Source organism: Hyla sarda, chromosome 1 (genome assembly GCF_029499605.1).
Source record: "Hyla sarda isolate aHylSar1 chromosome 1, aHylSar1.hap1, whole genome shotgun sequence".
Taxonomy (NCBI): Eukaryota; Metazoa; Chordata; class Amphibia; order Anura; family Hylidae; genus Hyla; species Hyla sarda.
In genome coordinates, this window is record NC_079189.1 from 541,791,701 (window position 1) to 541,819,352 (window position 27,652).

At 40.1% G+C, this 27,652-nt stretch overlaps 1 protein-coding gene across 2 annotated transcripts in view; it reads right to left on the bottom strand.

Annotated features, from left to right (window-relative positions):
* CWC27 (CWC27 spliceosome associated cyclophilin) overlaps positions 1-27,652 on the bottom strand; it is a 183,479-nt gene that overhangs the window by 81,993 nt on the left and 73,834 nt on the right. For both annotated transcript variants that reach the window (XR_008848056.1, XM_056541301.1), the window contains exon 12: positions 19,128-19,237. Coding sequence is in view for 1 of the 2 variants with exons in the window: in XM_056541301.1 (XP_056397276.1) it covers positions 19,128-19,237 (110 nt within the window). In the remaining variant the exon portion in view is untranslated. The remainder of the gene's footprint in view (positions 1-19,127; positions 19,238-27,652) is intronic.

The following is a 27,652-nucleotide window of genomic DNA, read 5'->3' on the forward strand; positions in this document are numbered from 1 at the left end:
CCCATTTTTTAAGTCTGATCTGTCTTATATGACATGGTAAAACTTTCTGGCATTGTTGACACATTTCTGGTAAAGTTTGGTTGACACATTTAGCAATAATTTATGAAAAACCCCATAATTTAGCAGAAGTTTGGAATAAAACAAATTTTTTGCAATTTGAAATTCTATGCCTTTAAGAACTCTAATCACATCTCATAAATTAGAAATGAAATCATATTTACATTGGGGGGAGATTTATCAAAACCTGTGCAAAGGAAAAGTTGCCCAGTTGCCCATAGCAACCAATCAGATCGCTTCTTTCATTTTGCAGTGGCCTAGATAAAAATGAAAGAAGCGATCTGATTGGTTGCTATGGGCAACTCAGCAGCTTTTTCTCTGGACAGGTTTTGATAAATCTCCCCCCCCCCCCCCCCCCATGGTCTTTATGTTGACATACATTGCTTTTTTTTAGGATAGTAGAGAGGGGTTAGAGGTAAGCAGCAAATTTTTACATTTTCATGAAATTTTACAATTTGTGGAATGTGAGAGGTCGGTATGATAGAAACCTCCATTAACCACCTCATCTTAAAAAAACTGCACCTGCCCAAAAAAAAAATCCAAAAAAACAGGATTTAGGACTGTTGAAAACCTATGAGGTGATTCAAACATTAACGCAAATGAAGGTGAAAATTTTAAAAGTTATATTTCTCCATCACTCACTATCCTGTGGATATGCCATTCAATTTTTGCTTCAATGCTTTTTCATTCAATGTTTCGGTTGGCGGTGTTGGGTGAGGGCATGTATTTGGGGGATGAGCTGCAGTTTTTATACTATAGTATTGTATTTGTGGTACATGCCAGTTTTTGATCATTTTTATTCCACTTTTTTGGAGGCAAGTTGACCAAAATCACCAATATTGGATTATTTTTTTCTTGCTAAGGTGTTTCGTATAAATAAAGGCTACATAGGACAAAGGGTGACGTTTTTTTCTACACCTTTTCAGTTGTTTTTTCTTTTTGTCTGCTAGTATAGTAAACAGCAGTATATATGTACTACACTGACAGCCCATGAGACCCAGTCTTTAGCTTCCATAGCTGGCAGACTCAAGGACCCATAGAAACACTGCTGCTCAGTTTACAATGGGGGCACTTAGGACCCCTATTAATTGATCAGTCAGGGTCCTAATGGTCAGATCTCCAACAATCACTTATCTCCTCCATAGTACCAGATGTATTTTACCTGATACACACTACCTCAGTCTCCGACTCCCTTGTGGACACACAGTATACTCCTATCAATACACCCAAAGAGGTGCGTATAATATACTGTTAGTCATACAGTTACAAACCTATACAGTGACCCCCCCCCGACCTACGATGGCCCCAACATACGATAATTTCAACATGCGATGGCCTCTCAGAGGCCATCGCATGTTGAAAGCAGCATCAACATACTATGCTTTTTTATGTCGGGGCCATCACATAAACGGCTATCTGGCAGCGCTGACTGCTTCCGGTGATGGTCACTTACCTGTCCTCGGGGCTCCGGCGCATCCTCTTCGGGATCCTCTGCATCGTTGGCGCTCTCCATTGACGTCATCACGTCCCTGCGCACGCCGTCTCGTCATCCAATAGGAGCGTCGTGCGTAGCGACGTGATGGCGGCGACGGAGAGCGTGGTTGCCGGGGAAGCAGAGGCCTTGCCGGAGCGTCGGGGACACTTCGGGGACGCGGCGACAGCGATGGACGGCGACATCTCGGGCAGCGGTGACGAGCGGTGACGGTCCGGAGCGGTGGGGACAGGTGAGTACAACTTTCTCTAACAGTGGTCTACAACCTGCAGACCTCCAGATGTTGCAAAACTACAACACCCAGCATGCCAACGGCTGTCCGGGCATGCTGGGTGTTGTAGTTTTGCAACATCTGGAGGTCCGCAGGTTGTAGACCACTGTCCTATACTTTACATTGCACGGATCCCTCAACATACGATGGTTTCAACAAACGATGGTCCGTTTGGAACGGATTACCATTGTATGTTGAGGGACCACTGTACTTCTGCATTTATTCATCCACTAAAGTAATTATTATATATTTTTGGACACACAGGGTTCAGATTGACTGATTGACCCACCTATCTACCACTGAAGGGTCATCTTCACATCGGGTCTTGTGCAATATTTTTACTTCCCTATATTTTATTTGAAATTTTTTTTATATTCATAATTCTATACAAATTAGTGTCTTTCACCCTATTTTATTGCGCCAGAATATATTTATTTATTTATATTGTGTTTATTACGGTAATCACTTATCTATCCTGTGGATATGCCATACATTTTTTGCCATTTTCTGACAGCCATACCCTTTCAATGTTTCGATTGGAGGTTTTGGGTTACGGCATGTTTTTGTGGGGTGAGCTGCAGTTTTTATACTTAAGTACTATATATTTGTGGTACATGCCAGTTTTTGATAATTTTTATTCCACTTTTTTGGAGGCAAGTTGACCAAAATCATCAATATCGGATTTTTTTTTCTTGCTAATGTGTTTCATATTAATAAAGGCTATATAGGAAAAAGGATGATTTTTTTCCTACACCTTTTTCAGTTGTTTTTTTGTTTTTTTTTGTTTGCAAGTATGGTAAACAGCAGTACACATACTACACAGCAGCAATTTGCTAATACCACAATAATTTAAATTAACTTCAAACAATCCAGAGATGGAAACTGTCAGGCCCAAGGCCTGATTATTAAAATCCTATATGTGTATTATAAATTATAACTGTGTGTGATGTATTAGCCAAGACATGGGTAAGAGGTCATTCAGACGGTGTATCCTTTTGTGTATTGCATTTTATTGGGGGTCTGGCTGTTTGTTTACATCTCCTTTGAAGTCAAAGGCCCTTTTGAAGCAGCAGGATATAAGGGGCACTCTGGTCCTATCATATAATCACACAGATAAGAGGGCCAGGAACAGAGATGCCCCCTGGTGGGATCAGAGGGGAGGGGGAATGGAGTCTCCCTCCAAAAAGGCAGATATATAATATTTAACAATGCTAGACTCAGTGTGTTCGAGGCTGTGCAAAAAGCTGACAAGAGCTGGACTCTCACTCACAAAGGAGGGCTATACCATCATGCTGTAAGAACTTCATTTTTGTTTTCTGAACTTGTCTTGCCATACTCTTTCATATTTTTGTAACTGTATGTCATTTCTTTCTGTATTTTTATATAGTCAGCACTGTGATACCTTTTATCAGATTAAATGTTTAATCAGCTCTGGTCTTTGATCTCTAAATATATGAGCTCACCTTTCTGAAGGCAGCTCTGGTGGAAACACGTTCATCTAAGGGTTAATTTGGTGACTTGCTGGGACTAGTAGTGGATACCCAGAGGTCTGGTGGCCTTAACCCTTGCACCATCACACTCTCTCTAGCGTCTTAGCTGGACCGATAGGGTGTGATCGTGACAGAAACCAAGATACCTGATCTGTAGCAATGGGTCAGATGTGAGATGGCTGCATTCCACCTGCCCCAAACAACTTGTAGAAAGGATAAAGATGGTTCCTACTCTTCGTAAAACTATGGTAATATACTGTCTCCTGTTTAAGATTCACCCTACTTTATATTTAGGACTTTATGACAGATCTAATCAATCTCAACCTAAGTTTCTACAGATCTGATATGTAGTTGTGATCACAAGTCTTGGTTCCCTGGTTATTTGTGGCGTCAGCAGGAGCGGCTGATGTGTCTTGTGCAACCACCTCGCCTTATACAGGATGTAGAAACCGAAGGCTAATACAATGTGCAGACATATGTTTAAGCAAGTCTAGAACTGCACAAGGGATTGGTCAGATAGATTTTATAGTGTTCGCTCTGTGGATTTTTTTTTTCTTTTCAACATTCTTTGCTTTAAAGTAAAATATAGAGAGATAACTGATGCACATACAGATACATTTTATAGGGAGTGTCGATATGTGTGTAAAACCTAAGACAGAGATGAGGTATTTGAGGTCAATGAAGTTTCCAAATGTTTGTACAGATATCAGTTATGTTTTGTCTGCCAGTCCATATCCATCACTGATCTGGAAATTAATGTATTGTTGAAAAGAACATGATTCAGCATAGGTATAGTATGTACAAAAGGGCGGATGGGGATACAAGGCTACAGGGAATGTCACATGAGCTTATAAGGAACACTTATAACGGAAATATTTGGATATAACACACACACACACATATAGTCATGGCCGCAAATTTTGGCACCCCTGAAATTTTTCCAAAAAATGAAGTATTTCTCACAGAAAAGGATTGCAGTAACACATTTTTCTATAAACACGTTAAATCCCTTTGTGTGTATTGGAACTAAACCAAAAAAGGAGGAAAAAAAGCAAATTGGACATAATGTCACACCAAACTCCAAAAATGGGCTGGACAAAATTATTGGCACTCTTTCAAAATTTTGGAAAAATAATATTGTTAAACTCACCTGGAGCAAGTAACAGGTGTGGGCAATATAAAAATCACACCAGAAAGCAGATAAAAAAGGAGAGAAGTTCACTTAGTCTTTGCATTGTGTGTATGTGTGTGCCACACTAAGCATGGACAACAGAAAAAGGAGAAGAGAACTGTCTGAGGACTTGAGAACCAAAATTGTGGAAAAATATCAACAATCTCAAGGTTACAAAGTTCACCTCCAGAGATCTAGATTTGCCTTCGTCCACAGTGTGCAACAATATCAAGAAGTTTGCAATCTGTAGCTAATCTCCCTGGGTGTGGACGTAAGAGAAAAATTGATGAAAGGTGTAACTGCAGGATAGCCCGGTTGGTGGAGATACAAGACAAGGCTTCAGTATAGGGTGCAGGAGTACATCGGCGCTGAACGGACCCAGGACACAGCAGGTAAGAAGATAAAATCCAATTTATTTGATGCAACGCGTTTCCCTGCGCAAGCGCAGATTCATCAGGCATGGCAAGTAAGGGGAAGGGGCAGGTATAAATAGGACCAAGTTAACCACTTGGTTGCCAAACATTAACCCATGAGAGGTATACAATGTTCTCAATGTTAAAAAAAATCCATATAATACATTAAAAAAATGTGATATCTGGCTAATAGAGTATATAAAGTATACAATAAATACAATAAATATGAACAAATCATATCAAGACAATTTGACACAACAAAAATATTATACAAAATATAAAAAATAAAATAAAAAATATTTTACAGATATATATATATATATATATATATATTTTCATATACTGTTACATACTTGATTATCGTACATTTTCAATATTCTCATTTAAACCCTGCGGGGAAAGTGTGGATAGCTTAAAAATCCAAAACGATTCGCGCTTAATTAATCGCTGAAATCGATTAGGACAGTCACTCGGTATAGTTTCCAGTATAATGAGAGACAATAAATCCACATTACCTGGGTGAGTAATTGTAAGATGACGTGACACACTATGTAATAAAAACATTTTCTTAAAATTGGAGCGATGTTTTGCACATATGTTACCGCACCATCTGAATGGTGCGGCCAACGTACTGCAAACCGCAATTGCAAGTGAGTAAATAAATAGCAAACTGTGTCTCACAATTTAATGTATGAACAATGGGGAATTGTTTCAAGGTTTGTGTAGACTGAAAGGAAACAATTAAATTATTCCCTATCATTCTACAGCATAAACATTTTTTTTTTTTTTTTTTACATGCAGAGCAGCCTATATGCGGTAAATACCGTATGTTATGCTGGCATTCAGCCCAATATTTTTAGTTTTTATTCTATTTGGAGCTATAAGACTTTGCAGATTTTTGCTCTTCTAAATGTAATTTGGGGGCACTTTGGTGCCATGTCTTTCAGGATGGGATCATTTGTAATAATAGACCAGTTTTTCGTTAAAATATTTTTTATGGTGGTGGCTTCATGATTATAATCAGTGATTAAATTAAACCTATATTTATCATACATGTCTTTATTATCCTCAAATTATTATTTTTTATTTATAATTAAATCGCTCTGTTTCATATCAATGACCTTGTGATAAGCTGATGACAGCAGCCATTTGGGATATCCCTTTGCAGAAAATCTTGTTCTCAATATATTTGCTTGTACATCAGACAAAGATTTTAAAGAACAAGAAAATATATTGAGAAGATTTTCTGCAAAGGGATATCCCAAATGGCTGCTGTCATCAGCTTATCACAAGGTCATTGATATGAAACAGAGCGATTTAATTATAAAAAAAAAATAAAAAATTGGAGGATAATAAAGACATGTATGATAAATATAGGTTTAATTTCATCACTGACTATAATCATGAAGCCACCACCATTAAAAATATTTTAAAGAAAAACTGGTCTATTATAACAAGTGATCCCATCCTGAAAGACATGGCACCAAAGTGCCCCCAAATTACATTTAGAAGAGCAAAAAATCTGCAAAGTCTTATAGCTCCAAATAGAATAAAAACTAAAAATATTGGGCTGAATGCCAGCATAACATATTTACCGCATATAGGCTGCTCTGCATGTAAAAAAACTAAATGTTTATGCTGTAGAATGATAGGGAATAATTGAATTGTTTCCTTTCAGTCCACACAAACCTTGAAACAATTCCCCATTGTTCATACATTAAATTGTGAGACACAGTTTGCTATTTATTTACTCACTTGCAATTGCGGTTTGCAGTACGTTGGCCGCACCATTCAGATGGTGCGGTAATTTATGTGCAAAACATTGCTCCAATATTAAGAAAATGTTTTTATTACATAGTGTGTCACGTCATCTCACAATTACTCACCCAGGTAATGTGGATTTATTGTCTCTCATTATACTGGAAACTATACCGAGTGACTGTCCTAATCGATTTCAGCGATTAATTAATCGCGAATCGTTTTGGATTCTTAAGCTATCCACACTTTCCCCGCAGGGTTTAAATGAGAATATTGAAAATGTACGATAATTATATATATATATATATATATATATATATATTTTCATATACTGTTACATACTTATCTGTAAAATATTTTTTATTTTATTTTTTATATTTTGTATAATATTTTTGTTGTGTCAAATTGTCTTGATATGATTTGTTCATATTTATTGTATACTTTATATACCGTACTCTATTAGCCAGATCTCACATTTTTTTAAATGTATTATATGGATTTTTTAACATTGAGAACATTGTATACCTCTCATGGGTTAATGTTTGGCAACCAAGTGGTTAACTTGGTCCTATTTATACCTGCCCCTTCCCCTTACTTGCCATGCCTGATGAATCTACGCTTGCGCAGGGAAACACGTTGCATCAAATAAATTGGATTTTATCTTCTTACCTGCTGTGTCCTGGGTCCGTTCAGCGCCGATGTACTCCTGCACCCTATACTGAAGCCTTGTCTTGTATCTATACGTTGTGGAATCCACACCAGGAGGGCTGCAGACGGACCATTGTATCCAAGCGATTTCCATTGTTGTGTATGAGGCTACACAACCACCCAGGGTGAGCAGTTTAAAATTAGCTTTTACTCTCCCCTCCCCCCATCTCCGGTGGTATTACCCTATGGAGCACCTTCTCTCCTGTTTTTAGAACGGTTGGTGGAGAAGCAGCCCCAAACAAGTTCCAAAGATATTCAAGCTGTCCTGCAGACTCAGAGAGCATCAGTGTCAGCGACATTTAAAAGAAATTAAACGATATGGCAGGAGACCCAGGAGGACCCCACTGCATTTTGACTACATTTTGCTAGAATGAACTTGAGTAAGCCAAAATCCTTCTGGGAAAACGTCTTGTGGACAGATGAGACCAAGAGAGAGCTTTTTGGTAAATCACATCATTCTACTGCTTACCGAAAACGTAATGAGGCCTACAAAGAAAAGAACACAGTACATACAGTGAAATATGGTGGAGGTTCAAGGATGTTTTCGGGGTGTTTTGCTGCCTCTGGCACTGGGTGCCTTGAATGTGTGAAAGGCATCATGAAATCTGAGGATTACCAGCGGATTTTGGGTCGCACTGTACAGCCCAGTGTCAGAGCGCTGGGTTTGCGTCCGAGATCTTGGGTCTTCCAGCAGGACAATGAGCCCAAACATATGTCAAAAAGCACCCAGAAATGGATGGCAACAAAGCTCTGGAGAGTTCTGAAGTGGCCAGCAATGAGTAAGAGGTGTAAGAAGCATATTGATGGTTATAGGAAGCGACTGATTTCAGTAATTTTTTCCAAAAGGTACGCAACCAAATATTAACCTCTTAAGGACGCAGCTCATTTTCACCTTAAGGATGCAGCCCTTTTTTGCAAATCTGACCACTGTCACTTTAAAGCATTAATAACCCTAGTATGCTCTTACTTTTTATTCTGATTCCGAGAGTGTTTTTCGTGACATATTCTATTTTATGTTAGTTGTAAAATGTAATCGATACTTGCCTTGGACATCCCAAATGAATTATATATTGATTCACACATACAATATGTCTACTTTATGATTGCATCATAAAGTTGACATGTTTTTACTTTTGGAAGACATCAGAGGGTTTCAAAGTTCAGCAGCAATTTTCCAATTTTTCACACAATTTTCAAAATCAGAATTTTTCAGGGACCAGTTCAGTTTTGAAGTGGATTTGAGGGAATTTCATATTAGAAATACCCCACAAATGACACCATTATAAAAACTGCACCCCTCAAAGTATTCAAAATAACATTCAGTAAATGTGTTAACCCTTTAGGTGTTTCACAGGAATAGTAGGAATGTGAAGGAGAAAATTCAAACTCTTCATTTTTTACACTCGCATGTTCTTGTAGACCCAGTTTTTGAATTTGTAAAAGGAGAAAAATGTTCCTAAAATTTGTAACCCAATTTCTCTTGAGTAAGGAAATATCTCATATGTGTATGTGAAGTGTTCTGTGGGTGCACTATAGGGCTCAGAAGGGAAGGAGCGACAATGGGATTTTGGAGAGTGAGTTTTTCTGAAATGGTTTTTGGGGGGCATGTCACATTTAGGAAGCCCCTATGGTGCCAGAACAGTAAAAAAAAAAAAAAAAAAACACGGCATACTAGGAACTCAAGGAACATAACAAGGTGTACAGTGAGCCTTAACACTCCACATGTGTTTGACGACTTTTCGTTAAAATTGAATGTGTAAATTATTCTTTTTTTTTTCACAAAAATGCAGTTTTTCCCCCAATAGTAATAGGAGAAAATGTCCCCCAAAATTTGTAACCCCATTTTTTCTGAGTATGGAAATACCCCATGTGTGGACGTCAAGTGCTCTGCTGGCGCAATACAATGCTCAGAAGAGAAGGAGCGCCATTGAGCTTTTGGTGAGAGAAGTTGGTTGGAATAGAAGTCAGGGGCCTTGTGCATTTACAAAGCCCACCGTGGTGCCAGAACAGTGGACCCCCCCCACATGTGACCACATTTTGCAAACTACACCCCTCACAGAATTTAATAAGGGGTGCAGTGAGCATTTACACCCCACTGGTGTTTGACAGATCTTTGGAACAGTGGGCTAACTCCTATCCCTTCAGGGGGATCGTGGGTGTCTTGGACAACCCCGATCCCCCTTATTTTCGGGTCACTGGTCACACCCGTATGACCCCGATCCGCCGAAAATCGCGATTGCCGACATGGGGGTGGGGGGTCTCAGGACCCCCCTGGACATATGCACGGGATGCCTGCTGATAGATATGCAGGGCATATGCATACGCCATGCGTCCTGAAGAAGTTAAGTTAAGGGTGCCAATAATTTTGGGCAGCCCATTTTTGGAGTTTGCTTTTTTTTCCTCCCTTTTTTGGATTAGTTCCAATACACACAAAGGGAATAAACATGTGTATAGCAAAACATGTGTTACTGCAATCCTTTTCTGTGAGAAATACTTTTCTTGAAAAATTTCATGGGTGCCAACATTTTCTGCCATGACTGTATTATATATTAAACCAAGGGCAAGCCATAAGGATATTCCAATTGAGGAAGGTGTCGGCATAATCTGCAAATGATAACATTTTTAAGCACCTATTACCAGTCTGAAATATGTAGGTGGGTTATAAGGGAAAGAGCAAAAGCAAATTTTTTTTTTTTAAATTTCATGGGTACCAACATTTTCTGCCATGACTGTATTATATATTAAACCAAGGGCAAGCCATAAGGATATTCCAATTGAGGAAGGTGTCGGCATAATCTGCAAATGATAACATTTTTAAGCACCTATTACCAGTCTGAAATATGTAGGTGGGTTATAAGGGACAGAGCAAAAGCAAATTTTTTTTTTATCCCCTTGAGGACGCAGTTACTTTTAATTTTTCTTTTTTTGCACTCTTAAACCCATAACTCTTTCAATTTTCCACTTACAGACCCATATGAGGGTTTGTTTTTTTGCTCCAGCATTTGAACTTTGGGCTTTCGTTTCTATGGGCTTTCGTTTCTATGCTTTTCACTTTTTGGGTAAAAAAAAAATATACACATTTTCTTTAAGCTGTAGGTCAATACGATCACGATACCTAATTTATATAGGTTCGGTTTTCTTTTACCACTTTTTTTTTTTTTTTTATGAAATACATATGCTTAAAATCGCCTTATTCTGACCTCTATAACTTTCATTTGTCCATATACTTATGAGGGCTTATTTTTTTTGCACCGAGATCTGTAGTTATTATTGGTACCATTTTTTGTTTAGATGGGACTTTTTAATCACTTTTTATTCACTTGTTTTAGATATATGAAGTGACCAAAAATCTGCAATTCTGACAATAGGTCGATAGGTATTTTTTTTACACTTACACAATTCACCGAGCGGTTTCATTTTATTCTAATAGTTTGGACATTTCTGCACGCAGTGAAAGTTTTTTTTTTTTTTTTTTTTACTGTTTTACATATTATTTGGAAAATGGGGGTGATATAAACTTTTTGTTAAGAAGGTGTACATTTATATTTATTTACACTTTTTTTTTTTTTTTTACTATTCTATTACCTTTTATTTTTGTCCCCATAGAGGACTATTACAAGCAATCCTCAGATTGCTAACACAGAACAAGGCTATGCCATAGCAGAGCATTGCTCCGTAACATTGTTGTTCTGCATCTCCGGCCTGCCAGATAAGCAGAGCGTCGATCAAGCGGCATGTAACCATAGAAGTCCCACTGGTCAGCCCCTGAACTGACCAGTGAGATGCTGCAATTAACTGGTCAGTAAACTGTGGGTGCATAAGGACCATCTCGACTAGCTCTATTTTAGATTTAACTTCAATAACTTAAATGGGAAGGTAGGCGTGTGAAACTGGTAGAGAATTTCAACAGAAAAAAACAATGGTGTGCTTCAAGTATTTTTATTCCTTCTTAAAGGGGTACTCTGGTGGAATTTTTTTTTTTTTCAAATCAACTGGTGTCAGATTTACAGATTTGTAAATTATTTCTAGTAAAAAATCTTAATCCTTCCAGTACTTATCAGCTGCTGTATGCTCCAGAGGAAGTTAAGTAGTTCTTTTTAGTCTGACCACAGTGCTCTCAGCTGACAACTCTGTCCATGTCAGGAACTGTCTGGAGCAGAAGAGGTTTGTTATGGGCATTTGCTCCTACTCTGGACAGTTCCTGACATGGACAGAGGTGTCAGCAGAGAGCACTGTGGTCAGACAGAAAAGAACAACTCAACTTCCTCTATAGTATACAGCAGCTGATAAGTACTGGAAGGATTAATATTTTTTTTTTTTTTATAGAAGTCATTTACAAATCTGTTTAACTTTCTAGAGCCAGTTAATATGATAAAACAAATTTCTACCAGAGTACCCCTTTAAGTTAACACAGTCAAATTGAGCGGCCACTGTGTTCTCGTTTGCACAGAGTAGACCTTCTGGAGGAAGCAGCCATGCTCAGACTGCATGCATGCATCTCACTCTTACCCCTGCATAGCATGAGCTCAGCCCCTCACTATTTGTGTACCGTCTTGGTCTCTCTGCTGCTAGAGCTGGAATTCTCCTAAAAGGCAATGGACAGCATATTGTGGGGAAGGGAGTCACCTAGTGGCTAAGACTTTAGGCTATCAAACGGAGAGAACTTGTTTAAAACAATGACCAGTCCAGGAGAAAAGCTTTAATTCTTTTTAAGCTCAGTGACCATAAAACAGAGCCCATTGCCTCCAATGATAAATCAACACAGATTGTTGGAACTAAAAAACACATGGTGTTAAAAAATGAACATTCGCTTGAAACAGAGAAACGCAACTCAAGGAAACGTCAATGCAAACCTGCTCCAGGGATAATATTATGTCTCCAATTTGGAAAGCTTAGTTCATCTGTCATTTTCATTTTCGGATCCTCTGACTTCGCCAATTGTAATTAATCAAAATCAGTAGCGAAATACCGTGTGGTCCCAAAAGTATCTAGTTGCATTTTGAACGTGTTCCCATTAAAAATGCATCAAAATAATCAAAAAGTACAGGAGTTGCCTGTACCCAAAACAGCAACTAGAGTTCTCCATAGTGCGGCAATGAATCATAACAAACGCATTAGCTTTGCCTAGAGTGACCTAGTATGTAACACATTCACAGGTTTACACTAGAAAGTCGTGAAAAGAGCGGTATCTCTCTAAATACTTGATTAAGTGCTACAAGATGTTGAGGAAATTTGGTGCTTAAATGAATGATGTGTTTGATGTAATTTCTGGCAACACTATAGTAAGTGTCGCATAAAAGCAAAAAGAACTTATTTAAAGAACGGTCTTGACAGCAGCTTGGCAGAGGCTGAAACCACCCACTCAAATGAAGAGACCAGAAATGATCAGCTATGTAGACATCTAACCTTTTATCCCCTTAGAGGAAGGGTAAACTATTCCATGTTTCATTCCTCTTGCAATAAATGAGTACAGAGTGAAACAGAAGCATATCTGGATAATACCACTGCAATATTTAGGCTCTGTTCACAATGGCGTCAGGGGCCATGATGGATACGTTGGTTCCGTTATGATCTACCATGATCAGTTATATTAGTTTTTTTTTGTTTTGTTTTTTTAGACTTTAATAATCAAAAATACAAGACAAAATATTGCAACATGCAACTCTTGTATGTTCAGTAACCCCAACTGGACCCATTAAAGTGCTGCACGTGTCTGTTGTGCAATGGATCAAGTGCCACTGCTAATTTTGTTATTCTGCTCCTAAGAAAGATGCTATGTTGTTCTAAGGTTAGCTTCACACCTGCTTCAGCATTTAAATCTGTCATAAGAGCAGATAAATGAAGATGAGGGCAGTTCTAGATGGACCTGATTGACTAGATTGGGTCTGTTGGGTTTTCATTTGGGTATCTACAGTACCACAGCAAGAAAAAAAAAAATTAATAGTCCATGTACATGAGAACATGCTGCCTTACCATTTCTGCATATTTCCATTAACAACATTCATAAACATTTATTTTTCACTCCACAAGACTATAAGATTTAACTCCTCTTTTAACCAGCCACCATGTATAATAATTATTTGCTACAAAGACCTGCGAGCAATGTTACTGCTTTTAGACAACGTGGTTTGAAAGTCAAAGAGCCTAGGTATTCCTTCTTGTACAAGGTAAAAGTGATATTGACAGGCTGTTTACCTGCACTAAACCCAATATACCGTGTTAGGGTACGTTCACACATACGCAAATTGGATATTCTGCTGCAGATTTCAATGTAAACTAAATCTAATCTGCAGTTACAAATCCTGCACATCTAATCTGCGCAGGATCCTGTATGTGTGAACGTACCCTTATAGTGTGGGTGAAAAGCATTAAAATGGGTAGTCACTTACATGAATTGGTGCAATATTGGCAAAGTTATGTGTCTTGCTGCGCTCCATTGCATCCTTAATATTCCATACTATGCATGCCTTTCTAGAAGATAAATAATTGTATGTTTCTGGAATAGATCTGGCAGACATGGAGGGCAAAATGATGGACACCAGGTGGCAGATCCCATTTAAGCGGACCGGCCAGCTGTTTGTGGCTGCTGAACAAAATCTGCCCAAAATAGAGCCTTTGATGCAGATGTGAACCTAGCCTTAAAGGGGCACTCCGCCCCTAGACATCTTATCCACTGTCCAAAGAATTGGGGGTCCCACCCCTCAGGACCACCGCGATCTCGGCTGCGGCACCATAGACATCGCGCACGGAGCGAACATCGCTCCATGCTAGATGACTGGCGATGCGGAACTTGTGACATCAAGGTCACGCCCCGCCCGTGACGTCACGTCAGGGGGTGTGACGGCCGTCTCATCGGATGGGCTCCTGCAGTCCAGTCATTGGTGGCATATCCTTGTGATCAGCAGGGGTCTCATCCAATGGAACCCTACTGATCGGACATTCGTCACATATCCTAGTGATCAGCAGGGCTCTCATTGGATGGATCCCCACTGATAGGACATTGAAGGCATATCCTAGTGATATAACTAGAGATGAGCGAACTTACAGTAAATTCGATTCATCACGAACTTCTCAGCTCGGCAGTTGATGGCTTATCCTGCATAAATTAGTTCAGCTTTCAGGTGCTCCAGTGGGTTGGAAAAGGTGGATACAGTCCTAGGAGACTCTTTCCTAGGACTGTATCCACCTTTTCCAGCCCACCGGAGCACCTGAAAGCTGAACTAATTTATGCAGGATAAGTCATCAACTGCCGAGCCGAGAAGTTCATGACGAATCGAATTTACTGTACGTTCGCTCATCTCTAGATATAACACTATGTATCTGAATATACTCCTAAATGGATACAATAGCCTTAACTTTGATCTCTTATAGCTTTATTTTCCTGGAGTATGAGTATCTATCCCATCAGCAAGTGACCTGTAACATTAGATTATTTGTATTTCTGCTAATAATAACTCAATGGAATTTCTTGCTATTTTTGTTTTGTCAGAAGAATAATATTTTGAGATTGAATATTCAGTCTTGAATACTTGGCTCTAACATTTTTTTGTGTAGCAAAGTAAATACTGCAGATTATATATAACTTGCAGTTTAAATGCTTTTATAACACCTGGTTTTGATGCAAAACAAATGCCTTGGCTTTATGTCATAATGCAACCAAATGAGTTAAAGGGTTGTGTCAGCAAAGTTATTTGGCTCCTTTCACACTATGAGCATTCATCCGTTATTAAACATTCTTTTTCTGTGTAAAAACGGCTGTATAATAACGGATGAAATAACGGATGCTAACGGCTGAATAAATATTCATCCGTTAAGACCTGTTATAAAATCCCTCATGTATGGCCGTAACACCTCTGCCTAAAGACTCCCACAGCCGGGACTACTACTACTCCCATCATGGAACATACTTCTATCCATGATGGGAGTAGTAGTTCCCCGGTTGCGGGAGTCTGCTGTTGGCTGGGAAGGCTACATTAGTGTTTGTACTACAACCCCCATCATGGAACAGACTCTGTTCCATGATGAGGGTTGTAGTACAGGGGCTGAGGGATTGATCGCACCGGGTCCCACTTCTGAGACCCAATGTGATTAGAATATAAATATATTGTCCCTCACAGCGCATTTATACATAGTCCCCCCAGCAGCACATATATATATGTTCCCCCAGCAGCACTATTATAAGCCCCCGGCAGCGCTATGAGTGAAAAGTATTCTACAGCAGCGCATCTGGCTGGGGCGATGTGCTGCTGAAAGAATACTTGTCATTCATAGCGCTGCAGTGGCATCTGGCCGAGCAGATGCGCTGCTGTAGAATACTTTTCATTCACAGCGCTGCCAAGGCATTTGATTATAGAAGAGCTGTGGGGGCCAGACATAGGGATATATGTCTGACCCCTGCAGTGCATCAATATACAGATGCCGCTGTAGCGCTATGAATGACAAGTATTCTTTCAGCAGCGCATTGCCCCAGCCAGATGCGCTGCTGTAGAATACTTTTCATTCATAGCGCTGCGGGGGCTTATGATAGCGCTGTGGGGGGACATATATATGCGCTGCGGGCGGGGGGGGGGAATATATAAATGCGCTGCGGGGGACAATATATATATGCGCTGCGGGGGGGGGAACATATATAAATGTGCAGCGATTTTAGATATCTTTCCCCAACACAGCACTTCTATTTGAAAACCCCGCCGGCCATTCAGGGCTCCCGGCGGGGAATTTAAAAATGAAAGTACAGTAAATAAATCATACATCGCAGGGGAGAGCAGCATGCCGCCCGCTCCCCTGTTTAATAGCTTCTAATCGCATCGGGTCTCAGAAGTGATACCTGGTGTGATCAATCCCTCAACCCCTGTACTAAAACCCCCATCATGGAACAGAGTCTAGTACAAACACTAATGTAGCCTCCCCAGCCACCGGCAGACTCCCGCAGTTGGGGAATTACTACTCCCATCATGGAAACAAGTCTGTTCCATGATGGGAGTAGTTGTCCTCAGCACTGCATGAGTCTGCTGATGTCACCTTTTCTGAGCATGATCAGAAGTAATAACTGATATTATAAACCAGGTGCAAATGGATGACATAAAGGCTCATCCGTTTGCCATAGACTTTAATGCTAAAAATAACGGCCGTTAATTTACCCGTTTCTTGTGACGGAAGAAAAATTAGTGCATGTGTAGTTTTTTCTTCCGTCACTATTAATGTCCGTTAATCATGACGGGCCATAACAGATAATCAAAAAATCCCATAGACTTGAATGGGATTTTGTAACGGACATAACATCTGTTTTCAAAGCTTTTCTAAGGGACGTTTATAACGGATCTTTTAACGGATGAATTCTATAGTGTAAAAGCAGCCTAACTCCCACCAGCCCAACAAAAGCATCTAAACTGGCAGCATGATTTAGACATGTGAAAAATTTAATAAGGGCCGTGCGACATTTGATGAATTTATCCCACACAATTTCCCCCCATTGTGTGAAAGCATCCTTGCTTTTAAGACTGTTCGTGTACAATCCTTTGGTGATAACAGCTGATCACTAGAGGATCCACTGATAGCAGTTGTGGGGTGCCGTCCAGTATATGTGACACTGTAGCCAAATCACTAGCTTAGCACTGGTGACGGTGCAGTCAAACACAGAGGCCAGTAATTCCCTGTAGGGCAACAGCTAAATACAAAAAAATAAAAATAAATAAATGACAAAAAGAAAAACACTATTGCTAACCACAGCTGATCCCCAATTACCAAAAATGACACAGAAACACATCAGATTCTGATATAACGGAAAAAGGAACATATTTTAATAATTTTTTCTATGTGGGGGGGAAAAAAAAGCCTGAACTTAATTTTTTTTTTTTCTTCTTATATCTGCATCATCGACAAGAATATTGTGGGTATTTAACAGGGCCATGCATTCTTTGGTAAATTATAATAATAGAAGAATCTACAAATCATAAAAAAACAAAGTTCTGGCGTTTCTGGTAGTTTTGACTGCAATAATAGTGCGTTCCACAACAGCACCCTAGCTAAAAAAATGTTACAAAGATACACAGATACCTCTAGCACTGGCATAGTACAACTACATAACTAAGCATCTGAAAGATAGGATGGTCAATCTTTAGTTTGATTGTCATCCATCTTGGCAGGCTTGGATAAGCATTAGACCATACAAAATGCACAAAAGCCAGTCTTTTTTATTCCTTATAGGGTACTCCGGTGGAAAACATATATATTTTTTTTTTTTAAATCAACGGGTGCCAGAAAGTTAAACAGATTTGTAAATTACTTCTATTAAAAAAATATTTTTCCTTCCAGTATTTCCAGTTTACTTTTGAATGTCTTTTTTGTCTTGTCCTTAGTGCTTTCTGCTGACACCCCATGCCCCTATCAGGAACTGTAAAGAGCAGGTGAAAATCCCCATAGCAAACCTATGCTGCTCTGGACAGTTCCTGACCTGGACAGAGGTATAAGCCGAGAGCACTGTGGACAAGACAAAAAACAAATAAAAAAATAAAAGAATTTCCTCTGTACCATACAGCTACTAATAAGTGCTGGAAGGATTAAGATTTTTAAATATAAGTAATTTACAAATCTGTTTAACTTTCTGACACCAGTTCATTAAAAAAAAAAAAAAAAAAAAAAAGATTTCCACCGGAGTACACCTTTAGGGGTAGGGTCACACGTGCTGTATTTTGCTGGAGAGTATTTTCCAACTTATTGAAGTCAATGGGTAGCTAAATACGCAGCTGATTTTGTTAACCATAACTTCAATGGGTAGGAAAATATGCAGCAGCAAACACTGTCATGTCTGTCTTGTTGACACACAGCTATTGGATTTGGTTGTGTGTGAACAGTTTTATGTTCCCCGGTCAGGTAATAGTTAAAGCCTTAGGCTTGCTATCCAATAGCTCGTAGGGTGTGTCTAGATAAGGATCAGCTCAGCCTAGTTTCAGGGCTGGTGATACACTTGACATTTTGACTTACTGAGATCCTGACATGCTACTATGGAGCTCTTGGTGAAACATTCTTTATTTGAGCTTTTAATCTACTATCTCTGTCTTAGCATGCACCTTGCGTTTATCTTTGATATGGTTTGCGCTTTTACCCATGGTTAGATAGCATGCTCTTTATAGATTTTAATATGTGTTTGTATAGTCGGTTTTAGGATTTGTATATCTTTTCTGTTATGTATCTGTTCACACTGTTTTCTCTTGTATCCGTTTTCTGTGTTATCGCTCCATGTGGACATTCCTGTGACTGCTGGAGGCTCTGATCTAGATATCCCTGTTACCTGTCCATGGGGACTCCGTATCTACTGGAGGTTTTCTGAGGGATTGCGATTCCTGTCTTTTGTTCAGTGTGAACAGTGTTCTATAATTATATCCTGCTGTATCTGTTTTCGGAGTTGTAACTAGGCATTCCTGTTACCTATCAATGGGGACTCCGTGTCTACTGGAGGTTTTATGAGGGATTGCGATTATTCCTATTTAGTGATAGATCCCTGTTATCGGTCCATGGGGACTTTGTCTACTGGAGGTTCTGGGGGATTATGCTCTATTCCTGTCTGTTCCTGGAGTCTGTTTTCTGGTGTTTTGGACTCTATTTGTTTATTAGTTCTTTATTCAGATCTTTAGAGTTTTTGTAAATGCACTGATCTTGGAGTACATGATCACTTAGCTAGTGTTTTCCTCTGTGCTTTATCATTGGTCTATAGTGTTTCCTCTGTGCTTTACCATAGGTCTATAGTGAACACTGAAAAGTACTTTACCCTCTATTTCTTCCTTGACCTTTTCCAATTCTTTTGCCTCATCTTCCTTTTTTGTTTTGGCGGCCTTAAGTTCTCGCTTTAGCTGACGTGCTTCTTTACGCAGTTCTTCACTGAAGGAAAATAGCAATAAAACAAAAAGGAATGAATAAAATATGAATACAAAAAAGCAAAACATAAGATCATTGATATAAAATTCACATAACAGCACATTACTGTACTCACATAATAGACATAATGAAAGTCTAAATGCTGCCATTAACCCCTTAACGACGCAGGACGTAAATGTGAGCTGGCACTTAACGCACCAGGACGTACATTTACGTCCTAGGCATAACCGCGAGCATCGGAGCAATGCTCGCGTCATGTGCGGCAGGTCTGGGCTGCTCATAGCAGCCAGGGACCCACCCATAATGGCAGACATCCGCGATCACGTGGATGTCCGCCATTAACCCCTCAGATGCCATGATCAATACAGATCACGGCATCTGCAGACACTAAAATGGATGATCGGATCGCCCGCAGCGCTGCCGCAGCGATCCGATCATCCAGCATGGCAGCCAGAGGTCTCCTCACCTGCCTCCGCTGCCTTCCACGGGTCTTCTGCTCTGGTCTGCGATCAAGCAGAGCAGAAGATGACCGATTATACTGATCAGTGCTATGTCCTATGCATAGCACTGAACAGTATTAGCAATCGAATGATTGCTATAAATAGTCCCCTATGGGGACTATTAAAGTGTAAAAATAAAAGTAAAAAAATAAAAATAAGTGTGAAAAAACCCTCCCCCAATAAAAACGTAAACTGTCCCATTTTCCCTATTTCACTCCCAAAAAGTGTAAAAAAAAATATTTTTAGATACATATTTGGTATCGCCACGTGCGTAAATATCCCAACTATTAAAATAAAATCTTAATGATACTGTACGGGGAACGACGTGAACGTATGAAAAAAATGTCCAAAATAGCAGCTTTTTTTTATAACATTTTATTCCCCCAAAAAAATAAAAAGTATTAAAAGTTTTATATTAGCAAATATGGTATCAATAAAAAGAACAGATCACGGCGCAAAAAAATGAGCCCTCATAACGCCGCTTATAGGGAAAAATGAAAAAGTTATAGGTCTTCAAAATAGGGGGATTTCAAACGTACTAATTTGGTTAAACCGTTTGCGATTTTGTTTAAGCGCAACAGTAATAGAAAAGTATGTTATCATGGGTATCAATTTAATCGTATTGACCCAAAGAATAAAGAACACATGTCATTTTTACCGTAAATTGTACGGCGTGAAAACGAAACCTTCCGAAATTTGCTAAATTGCGGTTTTCTTTTTAAATTTCCCCACACAAATAGTATTTTTTTGGTTTCGCCATACATTTTATGTGAAAGTGAGTGATGGCATTACAACGGACAACTGGTCGCACAAAAAACAAGCCCTCATACTAGTCTGCGGATGAAAATATAAGAGTTATGATTTTTTTTTTTAAAGGCGAGGAGTAAAAAAAAAAGCGTAAAAATAAAATAGTTTGAGTCCTGAAGGCCCAAATGGGCCTTAAGGGGTTAAAGGGGTAATGCACTAGAAAACATTTTTTTTTTTAAATCAACTGGTACCAGAAAGTCCCAGATTTGTAAATTACTTCTATTAAAAAATCTTAATCTTTCCAGTACTTATCAGCTGCTATATGCTCCACAGGAAGGTCTTTTCTTTTTGAATTTCCTTTCTGTCTGACCACAGTGCTCTCTGCAACTTCCTGTGGAGCAAATAGCAGCTGATAAGTACTACAATGATTAAGATTTTTAATAGAAGTAATTTACAAATATGTTTAACTTTATGGAACTAGTTGATCTTGCAAGGTAGTTCCTTGCTGAATTTCCTCGGTGTGCAGGACTCCAGTCATGTGGCTTGGAGTGGAGGCAATGGCAGCTCAGGTATTTACAGGCAGACATAATAGTAATTTTTCTAACTTACATGCATTACCATATACAGGGCTGCACTATAGTATTTTTTTCTATGACTCTGCAGTTATACTTTAAGTACTTAAAGCTTTGAATTTGCAGTTCCTTGTATTTCTCAGTATGCACATGGCACTCTTGCACTTGGGGTATAAATAATGAAAAACTAAACATTTGTCAGGATATTCACTAGGTGAACTTCCAAGAATGATTTAAAAATCCTATCCTATTTCTAAGAAATCTTAAAACAAGAAAAGCTTTGGAAGCGAAATATCTAAATATTGTAATTTGCTACCATTATTACCACTTCACAGAAGCAAAACAGAAGAAACAAAGACGCGTTTAACGATTGCTATAAAACTAAATGAAAACATCCAGCAGCTGTCACAGCGCAGAAAAAGGGCACACGCATAACTGGCCTTCAATGGAACCCATGGCACCTTTTCCACATCAGGTTTAAGTAAAGAGGTTTTTAAAGCCAACAACTAACTAGACAATAAACATGGCAAAAAGTGAACCTACAATGCCGGACAACATTTAAATAAAACTCTTACCACAGGGATGACAGCCAAAAAATGCAGGGGCTGGGTTCACATAATGTTACATTTTGGGGGCGTGTATCTAAGTTTATGCACAGATTTTCCCAAAAATGTGGCCAGACTTTTTCCATCATTGTAAATGGTAGGGATCGACCGATACCGTTTTTTTTTTAGGGCCGATACCAATACTCTCTGGAGGTTAGGGCCGATAACTTATACCGATATTCCGGTATAAGTTAATGGCTATTTATCCCCCAACCCCTCTCGGCGACACTGCTGCAGATCATTAATTTAAAGCGGGCGCTTTAAATCAATGAACTGCAGCGACTTTTGCAGTGCCAGAGACTGCCGCTGCCACCCGCTTTTCTCCCCCTGCCTGTCCTGGGGTCCTGAGTACTATCACCGCCGACATACCCCCACCCTCCTGTGGTATCCTCCTGAGCTGTCACTGTGCGCACTGATGGTGACGTCACGTTGAGGACGTCACTCGTCATTGTGCTGCGCAGCGCACTGTGTAACACAGGACGCGCAGGAGCCAGAAATAGCACGGACCCCGGGAACAGGTAATTATAAAACTGGGAATGGGGGAGGCAATCGGGCAGCGGCGGAGGCGGTCTCTGGTCGGGGCGGTGTGGTGGTAGGGGGTGTTGCGCGGTTCGGTGGGGGCGGTGCGGGGGCCGGGGCATTATCGGATTATCGGCAAGGTAATTGCCGATACGATAACGTCCAAAATCGTGAATATCGGCCGATAATAACGCCCAAACCGATAATTGGTCGATCCCTAGTAAATGGGGCCACGTTTTTCAAGATAATTGAATTCCACTGCCACGTAGGGCAGGGAAGAGTGAGCCCTGAGCTTTCACAGAACCCCTTTCCCTGCTTCATAGCCACCCTAAGCAATAGCTCTTCAAGTGGGCGTCAACCCCTCCATTGACTAAAGTGCAGGGGCGACATAGTCAAAAAAATAGACAGTGCAAGGTCGGGGATACAGGTCAGGATATGAGAGGTAAACAAGCTAACAAAGACAGTGAACCAGGATACTAAATTACAGCAAGAATGCAAAGTAGTAAACAGATATCAGGGAAATATAGCAGCAGGTATACAGCCTACAGACAACAGCCCCAAAGCAATAAACGGCAGGTATGAGAATATGAACAAAACTGGATCACAGGAAATATAGCAGCAAGAATAACCAGGGATGAAGGGAATGGACAGGTAAACTGAAGTCAGACACTATATAGATCAGGATAGACAGGTACTGGATTACACAGGACTAACATCAAAATCAAACTCTAAACATGGAGGTCGGAATACAGGTCAAGATACTAAACAGATCAGAATTAACAAATATATAACACAGACTACCAAAAAGTATAAAACCAAACTCCAGTCCAGGGGAAAGCAACGCTATGGGTCAGGACCTGACCTAGAGGAAAACGCAAGAACAAACAGGTTTGAATACGGATCAAGATACACTGGCTCAGAAGTACACAGAAAAAGGTATCACAAAACAAAACTAGAAAGGATAAATCAACCAAGGAACAGACAAGGACACGTTACACAAAGGAGTCAAAACTACCAGGCTGAAGGCCATGGCTAAAAGAAAATGAATATGTGAACAAACAAACATGATTAAAATCAGGGCAATGTTGGAAGGCTGAGGTGGATAGAAATACCCTTCCTCAGCTGCTGATTGGCCTAGGCCTGTAACTCTTATCTGACCAAAGAGCAACATGCATACAGTAGCCTGGCCAGGTGTAATAATTACATTTACACTGTGTGAACCCAGGGGTACTCCCGTGTAAAAATTTCCACCAATTAAATCAACTGGTGCCAGAAAGTTAAAACAGATTTGTAAATGACTTCTATTAAAAAATCTTAATCCTTCCAGTACACTTTAGGGGCTATATGCTACAGAAGAAATGTTTTTCTTTTTGGATTACTCTGATGTCACGACTACAGTGCTCTCTGCTGTCCATTTTTGGAACTGTCCAGAGCAGGAGAAAATCCCCATAGCAAAAACATGCTGCTCTGGACAGTTCCTAAAATGGACAGCAGAGGTCAGCAGAGAGCACTTTGGTCGTGACATCAGAGAAATCTAAAAAGAAAAGCATTTCCTCTGTAGTATACAGCCCATAAAATGTATTGGAAGGATTAAGATTTTTTAATAGAAGTAATTTACAAATCTGTTTAACTTTCTGGTACCAGTTGATAAAAAAAAAAAAAAAAAGTTTTCCACGGGAATCCCCCTTTAACTTAAAGAGGTACTCTGCCAGAAAACATCTTATCCCCTATCCAAAGTATAGGGGATAAGATGTCTGATCGCGGGGGTCCCGCCGCTGGGGAACATTGCGATCTCTGCTCTAGCACCCCAGCCATCCGGTGCATGGAGCGAACTACAGCCGCCATGCCCCCTCCATTCATGCCTATAGGAGGAGGCGTGAAGGCGACGTACTAACCGTCACGCCACCTCCCATACTCATGAATGAAGGGGGTGTGGCGTGACATCACGAACCCGGAAGCTCCAAGCTTCTGTGTTTCCGGACGTTGCCTCTGCCGGCCCAGACATCGTGGGAGTCTCCGGTGGCAGGACCCACGTGATCAGATGTCTTATCCCCTATCCTTTATATAGGGGAAAAGATGTTTTCCAGTGGAGTATCCCTTTAATGACATTAAAGAATAAAAGGAGCTAGGCTGGATAACCCTGGGCTCTTGCCATATTGGGGAACGCCCCCTGGGAACTTGAGCCTCATTAACATATTAAATAGGCTTTGAACCTGGCACAGGAAAGAAGAAATGGAGATAAACATAAAAGAATGTCCAGAATCCGGACAAGATGCCATATCTAACAATGGACTTATTTACACCTCTGTTCTCCTGCTGACGGGTCAGCTTTAAGCACCCAATTTTGGTGACAATGAAGGCTCAACAGGTCACATTTTAACCTATTACACTGTTAAGACCTGGGAGATCATGAAAGCAAAATAAAGACCCGTTTAAGATATTACTCAAAATCCAAGGAAGGTGAAATAAAACATTTATATATAAACAATATTTTATAAGGATTCACAGTTCTTTATAGAGTGAAATACAAGGCAAAATCGAAAACCTGCACATCACCGTAGTAAGTCACACACCAAGAAACATTCAGCTGACCGTGCATACATGACTGCTTATCTATATGATTGACGTGATCTCTGCTAAACGCTTGGCAACTGCAATGTCACAAAAACAATGTTATTGCTGTCATTTCCATGTGTTAAATTTTGCTTGGTCACACAGCACAGGTAAGCTGCTGTGAATGGGCACATTTCCCAGTACATTTGAGGCATCCCACATTGAAACAATAGAGCTTTGTTACTCCCCATCTGCTAGTCAGCACATTTCTTCAAGTCATTGTAGTCTGTTTATATAAGTTTTCAGGCTGCTCAGAGCTTCAACTTCATCAGCTACATTCACACTTAATTGTTTTTAAGTATTACAGTGCTGAAAAATCCCTCTAGCCACCACACTTTGCAGAATGTGCACCATAATCATTGGAACAGATAAGCGCAGTATATGCAAAATACAAAATGTCACATAACATCCACATTAGGGTCTGTTGATATCTCATTGGAGTCTTCCATCAGATTTACTGGGAGGATTTGCCAATGTACATCTCTACCGAAAGGCTCTTAACCCCTTAAAGGATTAATTTGTCCAAAGACAAAAGATAGGAGATAAGATGTCTGATTGCGGGGGGCCGGCCTCTGGGACAACCACGATCTCCAAGCAGCACTCGCTTTCTATGCGGGGCTGTGTCTCCAGTCTTGGAAAGCGCTTTCTGGGACTGGAGATGTGACATAACGCCATGCCACCTTGTGACGTCATGCCCCCTCTATTCATGTCTATGGGAGGGGCGTGGCGTGATATCCCAAGGGGGTGTGGTATTACGCCACGTCTCAAGTCCCGGAAAGAAAGAGCTTTCCGAGACTGGAGACGTAGCCGGCTTAGAATGCGGGTGCTGCACGGAGACCGTGGGGGGTCCCAGCGGCTAACCCACTGTGACCAGACATCTTATCCCCTATCCTTTGGATAGGGGATAATATGTCTTTGGCCGGAATACCCCTTTAAAAGGATTTTCCCTACTGCTATAACTTTCTTAAATTTTTCCACCTACAGACCCATATGAAGGCTTGTTTATTGCGCGACCATTTTTACTTTGTAAATTGTAACATAAAATGTACTGCGAAACCAAAAACATTTGTGGGTAGAAATTTATAAGAAAACTACAATTTTGTGGGAGTGTGGGGGGATTGGTTTTATACCTCCCCCCTCCCTCATCATTCCCCCTTTTCCCTGCTTTTCATAGTTTTTTTTTTAATTTTCCTTACTTGGCTGCGCTTCAGAGACGTCACTTTTCATTTCTTGCAGTCGCCGCACTCCGAACTCTGACTAGCAATGGCTGCAGGAAATGAAAAATGACGTCCCTGATGCCACGCAGAGGAGCCAGGAGAGGACGTCATTCCTCTGCTTCACTGACCGCAGCCCACAAGACCACCCGCCTGACCTGGCCTGCTGAAGCGCAGCCAGGCAAGGAAAATAAAAGAAACTATGAAAAGCAGGGAAAAGGGGGAATGATGAGGGAGGGGAAGAATAGCATAGAAGGAACATGATGGTGGGATGATGAGACAGGGGGAAATGATGGTGGGGGAGGCACTAAAGGCTTAATGTCTGTATGGCTAGTGGTGGTCTATGACGGGGAAATTATAAGACATGGGGGTGGCGATGAGAGGGGTAAATGTGGCACAGGGACTGATAAAAGGGAAGGAATGATGTGGCACTGGAGGGGACGGGACCAAACTGAGGTGCAGAAGAAATCAAAGTTGGGAGGATGATGTGGCATTTAGTCCAATTAATTTATTTTACATTTTATTTGTTTTTACTTAAATTTCCCTGTTAAAATAGGGGTGCGTGTTATACGCCGATAAATACGGTAGTTTTTCCAGTATTGTACTACTTTAAAAAAATGCTAACTTATCTTAACAAAATTGGTATGCATAAAATTGTCTTTTTCTAACCCTTTAACTTTATTTTTCTGTACACAGGGATTTTGCTCATGTTTTGTGCCGTGATCTATTGTTTTTATCAGAACCATCTTTTTTTTATTGGACTTTTTGATTGCTTTTTATAATTTTTTTCTGATTTATGAGGTGATAAAAATTGTTGGTGTTCAGTATTTTTTTTTACGTTTACGCTGTTTACCATGCGGGATCATAAACATTATATTTTAATAGTTTGGACATTTACACACATGGCAATACCAAATGTTATTTATTTTAGTAAAATGGGAAAATAAGGGTAATTTAATTTTTTATTAGGGTAGGAGGTTTTATATAATTTTAGAGACTTTATTATATATTTTTTTTTTTTTTTTACACTTTTTAAGACCCCATGGGGACTTTTATATGCAATCATTAGATTGCATTCGCTATATAACGCTATGCCTATGGCAAAGCATTATACAGTATGATCAGCTATCCACTGATACAACCTGGCTAAGCCAGGCTCCATCACCGAATTGGCGATTGATGGCAGGTAAGGGGACTCTCCTCCACCATTTTAGCTCTTGGAACCCCATGGCATTGATCACAGCATCTAAAAGGTATAATACCGGGTAGCGACGGGATCGCTACTGCCAGGCATATGCAGTGAATGTGTGGCTACTGATGGTAGCCAACACTCACTGCTCTGAAGCGAGCGCAGCTCCTTCGCTTACTTCAAAGCCACTTAAGATGTTAGGGCTAACAGGTACGCCCTGCCTACTTAGGTACCAGGGGACGAGGGCGTACCTTTACGCCCTGTGTCCTTAATGGGTTAAAGGGGTAATCCAACACAAGGTGACTTTAGTAATTTAGTGTCATACAGTAATGGACATGCTTACCAAAGATCTGTGTTGTGTTAAATACCATATTTACTCGAGTATATTCAGAGTTTTTCAGCACGATTTTTCGAGCTGAAAATGTCCCCCTAGGCTTATACTCGAGTGAAGTGAAAAAA